General features: G+C 41.1%; 1 protein-coding gene across 1 annotated transcript in view; it reads left to right on the forward strand.

Moving 5' to 3' along the window:
- Positions 1-12,108, forward strand: part of crocc (ciliary rootlet coiled-coil, rootletin) — a gene marked incomplete at its 5' end in the record, with an annotated part of 43,394 nt that overhangs the window by 19,269 nt on the left and 12,017 nt on the right. The window contains 6 exons of the mRNA XM_080846818.1: positions 226-370; positions 796-942; positions 1,340-1,570; positions 7,755-7,948; positions 8,068-8,195; positions 8,568-8,737. Coding sequence (XP_080702944.1) covers positions 226-370; positions 796-942; positions 1,340-1,570; positions 7,755-7,948; positions 8,068-8,195; positions 8,568-8,737 — 1,015 coding nt within the window. The remainder of the gene's footprint in view (positions 1-225; positions 371-795; positions 943-1,339; positions 1,571-7,754; positions 7,949-8,067; positions 8,196-8,567; positions 8,738-12,108) is intronic.

A 12,108-nucleotide genomic window follows, 5' to 3' on the forward strand; every position in this document is an offset into this window, starting at 1 on the left:
TGACACAGACACATCTACATTGCCTAAAGGCCAAAGGATTTATTTTTCGACTGTGGAGTCCTTACTAGGTGCACAAACCCAAACAATGTTAGAAAAAGAACAGATACAAATGTAGTGTCTCCGAAGAATCTGGAATATCCAAAATACTAGCATTGCTCACTGCTCCTTTCTATAATAATACAGATAAGCATGTATGCGATGGTGCACTGGTGTTGTCCTCCGCAGCCAGAGGCAGTGGGAGCAGAGCGAGAGTCGAGCCTCCGGCCAGCGCATGGAGCTGACTGCTGTGAGGGAGACGCACCAACAGGGCCTGGTGGAGAAGCAGATGCTGGAGGGAGAGAGGAGCCAACTGACTGAGGCCCTTGGCAAGGTGGGAGGACAGACTGTGTGCCACAATGATCCATCTCGCTCACCACTCTTGCCCATGTCTCTGTGTGGCATCTTTGTAGCATCCTTTCCCTAAGGCATGGCCAATTCTGTACTAGCTTTGCCATTTAAGGGGTGATATAGGTCCCGAACAATTGACCTGTCAATTTTCGGTTATTTTTTTCATGCACATTCCTACTACCTCACACTCCATGACATCTCCTTCACCACAAATCAAACCAATCTCCTCAATAATGACAGTGTTATGGTAGTGTGTAGAAATGACCTATCGTCTCGAGTATTTGTTATATTATGACTAATGTAACCTCTTTACTTCCCGAGATAGCACGTGCCTCCTGGGTGTGATAATGATCATGCATGTGTGACGTATTGTGTAGGTTAGTGTGTGACTAAGTGTCTTTCCTGCAGACCGAGTCCGCCAACGCGGAGCTGACCCTGCTGGTGAATAAGCTCCGCTCTGAGGAGGCCGGGCTCCGCGACTCCCTGGCCAAGATGGGCAGCCTGAACGAAGGCCTGGCTCAGGACAAATCTGACCTCAATAACATCATCAATCAGGTGTGTGTGGGCTTACCAGGCTATAACACGTAGATGAAGATTATGCTCTCTCTCTCTTTTGAAGGTTAACTCCACTATAGATGACTAGATGAATTGAAAGGTCTAGAACACATTCAAAAAGGCAGACACAAACAGTCTACTAGATATATTACAATTAAGGTGAACTTGGATACTCGGTTGCAAAAGGAAAAACAGTCAGATTTCAGACAGTAGAAGTCATGAATTCCCAGCAATAGTATATGAACGAAAGAGTAACCATTCCATAGTCCAGTATGACCAGTTGCTTTCAGATCGATCTCCAATAGAACTCTCCAGCATGGTAGCCAGTGCGCGTAGCCTATATACTGGCTGACAGCCCTCATGTCCAAACCTGTGATGGTGTTTCGTTTTGCCTCAGCTGGAAGAGGAGAAGCGCCACCTGCTGTCCACTAAGAGGGAGGCTGAGCAGGAGAAGCTTACCATCCGTGATGAACTTGTTCGCCTGGAGCAGGACAGATTGGAGCTCGACACTGCCCGTCTGGCTCTCCACCAATCACTGCAAGAGGCGGAGCTGGCCAGGGTGGGGATGGAGGCGGAGCTCCAGACTCTCAGAGCTGAGAGAACAAAGCTGCAGGATAAAGTCATACAGGTGAAGAACCAGTTCAGTGAGGCCAGGGTGCTCCCATCCATCACCATTATGGATGAGTTAAATGTTCTTCATGATAAACAGATAAAAAACAGCACATATGGTCTTTTAGCTATCACAGAGATGTTACTAACCACCACCGTGCAACAACAAAAGGGAATGATTGTCTAAAAAGTTAAGATGAATAGAATAGGGATTTTAAGAATTTCATAAAAACAGAGAGACATGAGACGAGGTGGCCGAGTGGTTAAGGCGATGGACTGCTAATCCATTGTGCTCTGCACGCGTGGGTTCGAATCCCATCCTCGTCGTCATTATGGACGAGTTAAATGTTCTTCATGATAAACAGATAAATCAACTGCACATATGGTCTCTTAGCTACTGAGATGTAACTAACCATATATATATATATACAGCCGCGGAAAAAATTAAGAGACCACTTCAAAATTATCAGTTTCTCTGGTTTTACTATTTATTGGTATGTGTTAAAGTAAAATGTACATTTTTGTTTTATTCTATAACCTACTGGCAACATTCCTACCAAATTTCAAATAAAAATATTGTCATTTAGATCATTTATTTGCAGAAAAATCACAATTGGTCAAAATAGCAAAAAAGATGCAGTGTCTTCAGATCTCGAATAATGCAAAGAAAACAACCTCATATTCATTTTTAAACTACACAATACTAATGCTTTAACTTAGGAAGAGTTCAGAAATCAATATTTGGTGGAATAACCTTGATTTAAAATCACAACTTTCATGTGTCTTGGCATGCTCTCCACCAGTCTTTCACATTGCAGTTGGGTGACTTTATGCTACTCCTGGCGCAAGAATTCAAGCAGCTCGGCTTCTTTTCATGGCTTGTGACCATCCATCTTCTTCTTGATCACATTTCAGAGGTTTTTTATGGGATTCAGGTCTCGAAATTGGGCTGGTCATGACAGGGTCCTGATCTGGTGGTACTCCATCCACACCTTTACTGGCCTGGCTGTGTGGCATGGAGCATTGCCCTGCTGGAAAAAACACTTCTCACAGTTGGGGAACATTGTCAGAACAAAAGGAAGCAAGTTTTTCTTCCGGGACAACGTTGTACTTTGCCTGGCTGAGGTTTGTAAAAGACCATAAGGATTGAAGCAAAGCGGACTGGAGGTCCCTAAGTTCGTCTTCTCTGATGAGTCCAATTTTCAGCTTTGCCCAACACATGGTCGTCTGATGGTTAGACTGAGACCTGGAGAGGCCTACAAGCCAAAGAGTCTTGCACCTACTGTGAAATTGGACTCATCAGAGAAGACGAACTTAGGGACCTCCAGTCAGCTTTGGTTCAATCCTTATGGTCTTTTACAAACCTCAGAACCTGAGAAGTGTTTTTTTCCAGCAGGGCAATGCTCCATGCCACACAGCCAGGCCAGTAAAGGTGTGGATGGAGTACCACCAGATCAGGACCCTGTCATTGCCAGCCCAATTTCGAGACCTGAATCCCATAAAAAAACTCTGAAAAGTGATCAAGAGGAAGATGGATGGTCACAAGCCATGAAAAGAAGCCGAACTGCTTGAATTCTTGCGCCAGGAGTAGCATAAAGTCACCCGACGGCAATGTGAAAGACTGGTGGAGAGCATGCCAAGACACATGAAAGTTGTGACTTTAAATCAAGGTTATTCCACCAACTATTGATTTCTGAACTCTTCCTAAGTTAAAGCATTAGTATTGTGTAGTTTAAAAATGAATATGAGCTTGTTTTCTTTGCATTATTCGAGATCTGAAGACACTGCATCTTTTTTGCTATTTTGACCAATTGTGATTTTTCTGCAAATAAATGATCTAAATGACAATATTTTTATTTGAAATTTGGTAGGAATGTTGCCAGTAGTTTATAGAATAAAACAAAAATGTACATTTTACTTTAACACATACCAATAAATAGTAAAACCAGAGAAACTGATAATTTTGAAGTGGTCTCTTAATTTTTTCCGCGGCTGTATATATATATATATAAAGGCTAGATGTCTCCTCCGCGTTGCCGTTGAACGTCCACATATGGCGCCATCTTGCCACAGTCATAACATTGTGTTGGTAGTGGTACATGTACTTTTTAAATAACCATTTTTTATTTCTTTTTGTTCATCCTTATTCAATTTTCAATTTTATTTTGGAATTAAAGGGCAAGCCTGACTCCTGAGCATGTTGGACTGCTTACGTTCCTCCACACAAAAATAAGCTGGTTCTTTGTCTTTAACCATGTATTCTGTTTTTGAGTGTTACAGACAACATTTTTATGACCTGGTTAGGTGATTTTCTTCAATTTTCTTTTTTCTTTTGGAATTTTGAAGAGCAACAAACAAACACATATTGCAATGTCAAGGGATTCATGTTTTTTTCCCCAGATGTAGAAATCAACATGTATAGTAAATTGCTATTAGTGAATTAATGGGGAGATAATCGATAATCGAATCGAATCGAACTGAAAAAATGAATCGTTAGATTAATCGATGCATCGAAAAAATAATCGCTAGATTAATCGTTTAAAAAATAATCGTTTATCCCAGCCCTAGTGCGAAGTGATAGTAAAGACTGTGCTAGGGGCTAGTATAGCCAGTAAAATGATGGAGAGTGGAATGGAATATAATGAGATTAGAAGAGGAGGGCAGACTGAGGTAGACTCATGCAGAGAAGTCCATCTCCCTCCCCCTCGCCTTCTGCGTGGCGTACTAAAGCTGGATGGCCCTGGGGACAAAGGACTTCCTCAGCCTGTCCGTTGAGCATGACAGTGACAGGAGTCTGCCACTGAATATGCTCCTCTGTCCGTCGAGAGTACTGTGTAGTGGGTGGTGGTCATTGTCCAAGATGGTCAGCAGCCTACTCAGGGTCCTTCTCTCCGCCCCTGTTGTTAGACAGTCCAGTTCGGTGCCAACAACAGCTCCTGCCTTTTTCACCAGCCTGTCTAGTCGCCCTGCATCCCTCTTCTTTATGCTGCCTCCCCAGCACACCACAGCATAAAAAAGGACGCTGGCGACAACAGTCTTATAAAACATGCGCAGGAGTTTGAATTGACATTGAATTGAGAAAGTTATGGTTATTTAAAAAGTACATGTACCACTACCAACACAATGTTATGGATGAGCGAGCTGACTGTGTCAAGATGGCTGCCATGTGTAAAATATCTATGTTGCTAACCACCACCGTGCAAAACAGAAGGGAATAATCAGGTTAAGATGAATAGTAAAGGGGTTTTGTAATTTCCTAAAAGTACGACAGCAAGAGACGAGGTGGCCGAGTGGTTAAGGCGATGGACTGCTAATCCATTGTGCTCTGCACGCGTGGGTTCGAATCCCATCCTCGTCGTCATTATGGACGTGTTAAATGCTCTACATGGTAAATAGATAAATAAACAACACATATGGTCAGATATGTTACCAAGCATAGATATATAAAAAGGCTAGATGTCTTGTTCACGTTGCCGGCCAACGGAGTTGACGTCCGCATATGGTGGCCATCTTGCCACAGTCAGCTCGCTTACCCATAACATTGTGTTGGTAGTGGTACATGTACTTTTTAAATAACCATAACTTACGATTTTTAAACGGGTTGGAATGATATAAACGTCAGAGATGTAGTCATGACACTGCATACCAATGAATAACTGTAATTATAACCATGGGTTTTCATATGAAAATAACATTAAACAGAACAAATAGGTGCAAAAAACACACATGCACAAGGTATTTATGTTAAGTAAGGGATAATGTATTGTCCGGAGGTCATTATCCAAAAATAAATCCTGACGGGGCGAACAACAAGGGATTTATTTTTGGATAATGACCGACGGACAATACATTATCCCGCTTATTATACGGTTACTTGCCAAAAACGATAGAAGACATTCCTCCAACATACCTCTTTTTAATGATTTAGTTGCCGTTTCATGAGTCCCGTTTAGAAATAAATATTTCTTCAAGCAAATACACTTTGAAGTTTCAGGTGTTGCATAGCAACCCATTACTTGCTGACTTCAAATTACCATGAATCTGTTACGTTAAAATGACCGGACTTCTTGCTGAATGATATGAAAGAGGTGAATTAGAAGCACAAAACCCGTTGCCAATGACAGCGGTCATTATCTTTTCACAGCGGTCTGTTAGCAGGAATTAATGAAGGGTAGAACGTTGGGATGGCCCATCCAAATCAACGGTACTTTTTGGAACATTCTGAAGAGCCGTAATCAATATATATGCTACTAAAACTCAGCATTCAGAATGGCAACATGAGATATATGTATACTAGGGATGCAAATGATTAATCGACTTTAGATTAATTGACGATTAAGAGGTTGCTCGATCAAAATGTATTAATCACGATTAATCGCTAGAGGGCGCTAGCGCGAGAGACCGGTTGAGTGCGGTGTGGGACCACTTCAACATTGTTAATTCAGGCAAAGAAGTCAAATGTTCTCTGTGTAATGCGGTATTGAAATACAATAGTTCCACTAGCTCACTCAGTTATCATTTGAACACCGTACATGCTGCTGTCCTGCATGACACCACCAGTTCACCTGGTCAACCTAAAATCACAGCTACACTGTATTATACCTTCTCTCGCTTACTGCCGCGAGTTAAGGCTAGTCTTAAAACTCAGGTTAGCTATTAGTTCGTTAGCGGGCTAGCTCACTGAGACTTCATAGAGTTAGCTACCTAGCTCGTTAGCGGGCTAGCTCACCTTGCTATGAATATGAATATCTCTGTCTACTCCCGCGCTAACGTGTGCCCGCGAGTTTGGCTCATGAGAGTTAGTAAGTAAGTAAGTAAGAGTTGAGTTGGCTATTTAGCTACTAGCTCACTCAGGCTTAATGATATTATATACCTAGCTCGTTAGCGGGCTAGCTTACCTTTGCCTGATGGCTTGCCATTAAGAATGTAACTACTCTATCCCTCACTACCGTGAGCGCGAGTTAAACTTCAGAGAGTTGTGTTGGCTATTTAGCTTGTAATAGCCTAGATGCAGTTTCTTCATAATCTATAGGCTCAATAATATTCTGTTTGGCTCTCTATTTAATTTCTTCTATTCTTTTTTTTTTATGTCTGTTTCAAATGCAAGAACTGAGCCAGTCCATAATTTATTTCTTTGTTTTAAATTAAAGAATGTATTTTGTTATACCATAAAAAAACTTTTCTGCTTTCTTTTCCTAATGCATAATTACTTGAGGAATGTATAATAGAATAGAATAGAATATAATTATCATAATGTAATGTAATATAATAACTCAACTATTTAGCTGATATTTGTAAAGGCCCTATTGAAGCACTGAAACTCAGGTGAAAAACGCCGCTTATCAGTTAATCGAAAGTCGATCGATAAGATTATCAACTAATGATTAATGAATTAATCGATAATTTGCATCCCTAATGTATACTTTTATAATAGGAATATTACTAATAAAATAAAATAATTTGAATTATTACATGTTAAGTTTAAACAAATAATAATTCAAATTATTGTATTATGTTAGTGATATTTGAAAATTAGTTATTTAAAAAGTACACGTACCACTACCAACACAATGTTATGAATAAGCGAGCAGACTGTGGCAAGATGTCCGCCATGTGCGGACGTTCGACTCCATTGGACGAGACATCTAGCCTTAAAAAAAATATATATATGTGTGTGTGTGTGTGTGTGTGTGTGTGTGTGTGTGTGTGTGTGTGTGTGTGTGTGTGTGTGTGTGTGTGTGTGTGTGTGTGTGTGTGTGTATATATCTATGTTACTAACCACCACCGTGCAACAACAGAAGGGAATAATAATCTAAGTTAAGATGAATAGAATAGGGGCGTATTAAAATTTCATAAAAAGTCAACAACGTGACGAGGTGGCCGAGTGGTTAAGGCGATGGACTGCTAATCCATTGTGCTCTGCACGCGTGGGTTCGAATCCCATCCTCGTCGTCATTATGGAAGAGTTAAATGTTCATCATGATAAACAGATAAAAAACAGCACATATGGTGTCCTAGCTATCACAGAGATGTTACTAACCACCACCGTGAAATAACAGAAGGGATTAATAGTCTATGGAGTCATGATGAATAAAATAGCATTTATAGAATTTAATAACAAATATTTCCACTGATATTGATGTTGTTTATGCAGACATTAGCATGGATGTGTTAGCATGAGTTTTGTTTTCTGTCAAATCCAGCTGTGTGCGGAGGTGAGTGCCCTGGAGGCAGCACTGGGCACGGCCCGCGGCGAGGGCGAGAGGCAGGGTGTGGCCTTGGAGGAGGCTGGGCGGAGCCGGGCAGAACTTGCAAAGGAAAGGGCGGGGCTGGTGGTCCAACTGACTGCGTCTGAGAGAGAGAATGCCTCACTGACCGAAGAGTTGGTTGCCTTCAGGTCCAATACCCTTTTATATTACTTCATAGTGTACTTTGTGATAGATCTGTTAATCAAGCCATTATAATGGAATATCTTACATGAAAGTTCTACTGCAATTTGTGTGTGTGTGTGTGCAGGGCTGATAAAGAGGCTCTGGAGACAAGCCTGTTTGATGTGCAGCAGCAGCTGCTGCAGCTGGATTCTCGGAAGGAGCAGCTGGAGGCTGAGACCCAAAGCCTGCGCCTGCGCCACGAGAACACCACGGGTATGTCCCGTAGACCGAAGCTCCAGTCTCACGGTGGACAGTGTATCTAAGCCCAGAGGGTCAGAGGTCATAGTAATGTAATTAAGGTTAATTTGAGCGTCATAGAATCTTTGGGTTCAATGTATAGACTTCAATGAATAGATTTATAGGTCTGGCCATATCTCTACCTGCTATGTGAACATGCCTCACTGTATCTCTCCCCTTAGCACTGATGACCAGTAGAAACACTGTACCTCAGTGACTGCAGGATGATCTTCAATCCAGAGATTGAACAAAAACAATTATTCTTTGCTGTGTTGTGTTTACTGTATACTTCTTGTCTTGGTATTCAGACTGACACTTTGTATTTGATTCATGTTTGGGTTGGAGCAGCTGAGCTGAAGCGCATGCGAGCGGACAAAGAGAATACATCGACGCAGAGTGAGCGTGAGAGAGAGGCGCTTTTGCAGAGTCGGGCCTCGGCACAGCAGGAGCACCAGCAAACTCTGCGCAATGCCCTCAGCAGCCACCAGGAGGAGATAGAGAGACTCGCTGCTGAGAAGGTGGGAGGAACTCCTCTACATTACGTGTCCAGGAAAATGGTTTCCTCTTACAAGGAAAAGGGTTGTTAAAAGGCTGTAGAAAATAGTGTTTCTGTTTGGTATAGCACTGAGTTACAGGCCTACAAATTAGATAGGGACCCACTTGGATACACATGAGACGAGGTGGCCGAGTGGTTAAGGCGATGGACTGCTAATCCATTGTGCTCTGCACGCGTGGGTTCGAATCCCATCCTCGTCGACATTATGGATGAGTAAAATATTCCACAGGATAATCAGATACATAACCAGTACAGTCTTTGTTGATAAACAGCACATAAGGTCTCTGTTACATCTGACAAAGGGATTAACTGGAAAGCACGGAGCATGCTTTGCTTCTATCTAGCGTACTCAAAAAGATTCTCTCCGGCAGTCACTGCCCTACCACATCTGCTCTGAATTAGAATCAGGTATATTCACATGATTAATAGTTTGTGTCTATCTGCTTCTTGATGAGTTAAATCTGGATTGGGAGAATCAGGAGTATTACTAGAAAGAACTTCTGACAGGACTTGCACATTATTTAATTTCTGATAATCATTAACTTGCAAATAGAAAATTACCCTTAATGGTCTGTGTACTTGGTCTGTCTGTTCCTTTTTCGTTATGGTAGTAGGGAAATGAGAAAGAGAAAATGCTGAGAAACAGAACAAAACACAACTGTACTCACCTTACATGATATAGGTCTTTTAATTACAAAAAGACAACTATTTTACTGTTTGCTTTAGAATGATTTTACCTCATTGAAGTAGCACCGAGAGCAAAGATTGCTCTGCAATATGGAGCACATTTTTTTAAAGAAAAAAGGGTGAGACTACGATCAGTGACGTGCAGTCAGGGTAGGCAAGGTAGGCACTGCCTACCCTGACAAAATTCAAACGTAAACATTTTTATTAAATCATTTTATTTAATTAACTTGTATTTGTATTTGTACCGAGTATTCTTGTGATTTATATATGCAATACATACGTTATTCCAATTGTTTAGACGTTACGATGACAATTGTATCAGTTACGCATAAACAAATACAAAAAAACGGTAGAATAAGCAGTGCCTTTACTCTCCATTCATTGTGAACGGCAACGGAAAAGTCATGTCGCGCATGCGCACTTCGATTCTGTATTCTTTAATATGTACGTCGAAAGGCACAACTCTACTGTGCCTTTGCACGTAAATATGTTATGCCAGTAATCATCTATGTTACGTATCAAACATGGACCAATTAAAATCGAGATATTCCTGGACATTTGCGAAGCTGACGTCATTACACAAGCTAAGCGTAATCCCCGCGAAAATCAAAGTAAAAATGACAACACTGTATCTACCGATATTGTGGAACTTAGACATTTCTCTAAACTCGACTTTAATTGAAAAAAAGAATAACTAGCAAGAGGGAGGCCTATTCCAACACTAAATGAACTTCTGCAGAAAAAGGGACAAAAAATGGTCGTTTTAAACGGACTGGTATGACAAAAAAGATTGGCATTGTGGCTGTGCTAGTCAGGTGAGTAAGAAACTATTTTGAGCTTAATTTTGAAATGATGAGTGTGGGGTTGAATTAATGCCGACTGCAAGCCATTTGCTTTCATATTCAATTGAGCAGTGTGTGTTCTCATTGCTGCTGACTGACATACATAATTGGCCGCTGTGCGGATAAAGATGGTTGCATTCTGATGATGGACATTAACTGGTGTGTGTGTGCGTGTTCAAGACTGAGAGTAGTAGGCCACACGATATGTTATCGTGATTGTATTTTTTTTAATATATCGATCGACCGTGCCTGTGAGCCGCACTTGTACCTACTTTTGTGACGTAGCCTATTAGCCTAAACAATAAATAAGGTAATCTGGCTTTCATAACTCAGTGCCTACCCTCGTACTGACTTCACCGCACGTCACTGACTACGATCAGAGAGGACGATAAAAGCACATTATACACAGGTACAGGTAGTCTAAGCCACACAAGTGCCCTGCGATAAGGCAAATTAAGTGCTGTTCCTCAACCTTTTGTACGGCTGCATTAATTTGCTTCTTTACATTTACATTCAGTCATTTAGCAGACGCTTTTGTCCAAAGCGACGTACAAGGGAGAGCTAAGAGCAATAAAACCTGGTGTTACAATAAATACTGCTTATTTTTTTCAAAAAAAAAGAATAGAAAACGACATAGAAAGAAAAAAAATTGCGGGCCTGTCACTGCTTAAGTGCAAGTTAAGCCAAGGTGCCAGTTAGGAAGGGAGGTGCTCTGTGAAGAGTTGGGTCTAGGTTAGGTACGGCCTGATTTTGCGGATGTTGTATAGCGCAAAGCGGCATGACCTGGCGACAGAGGCTGTGAAGGTTTGAAGGACCTTGACCAAAAGCTTGCCGATTTAAAGATGTTTGCACAGATTTGAGTGTGTGGATGCTTCTTTTGGTTTGCTTAGTAGTCTGAGCAAAAGTACCATGACATTGTTACCAGGTCACAGAAAAATTATCAGAAATTGAAGTTAATTTTAACATAAAAGTTTTTAAATGTTAGAAAACAGAACACATACTAAATATATTTTCTTCTTAGCCTACTGCTTACAAGTCTGCTCTGTAGCTAGAGCGCTCTCTGTTTCTGTCTTGCCGTGCACACAAATTGCATAAACGCTAATGGTAAGTTAAGCTGAAGCTAATGGAGAGGGTACCCTCTGCATGTGATGCTCTTGGAGCCTTTAAAAACAGCTAATTTATCTATCTTCACAGTTACTTGCTTCTGTGCTACTGTGAGCCCATGGAAGGCTTGGCCAACTCAGCTCGAATAATTCTTCAGGGTCAAAGCCATGAGTAGCCAATAGAATATTACATTACATTACATTGTATTTCCTTTAAGCCCTGGAAATGCACATTTTGCATTGATTACTTGTCACAACTCTGTCTTCCATAGTATTCATAATTCAAAATTCAATTGAGCATATTGCAAAAACAGCAACAAAATGCAATGTTTGGATATGACGAAATTGTGTCATATTAACAAAGAAACAAACTTCTGTAGTTACTGTTCCTATTTCTATTCCTAACTTACCCAGGGGTGTGATTTTTCAGTTTTTTTCCGGAATATCGGTTTTTCCGACCTGAAAATGAGACTCTTGTGAATCATGCAATATTTTTTTGGGGGGGGGGGTATTGGTAAACATAATGACCGCTCATCGCTGTCAGCTGTTTTAGGAGTCATTTATAGAATTTTTGGCCCCACCATTCTATCCTTGCGAAAGGTTATCTGACGTTCTGATAATGTTGGAGATGTGGTGCGAACGTTTTCCTGTGCCCAAGAGCTGCCAACATACACGATTTTGGCGTAGCAGATACGATTTCC

The sequence above is a fragment of the Sprattus sprattus genome (genome assembly GCF_963457725.1).
Source record: "Sprattus sprattus genome assembly, chromosome: 10".
Lineage (NCBI taxonomy): Eukaryota > Metazoa > Chordata > Actinopteri > Clupeiformes > Clupeidae > Sprattus > Sprattus sprattus.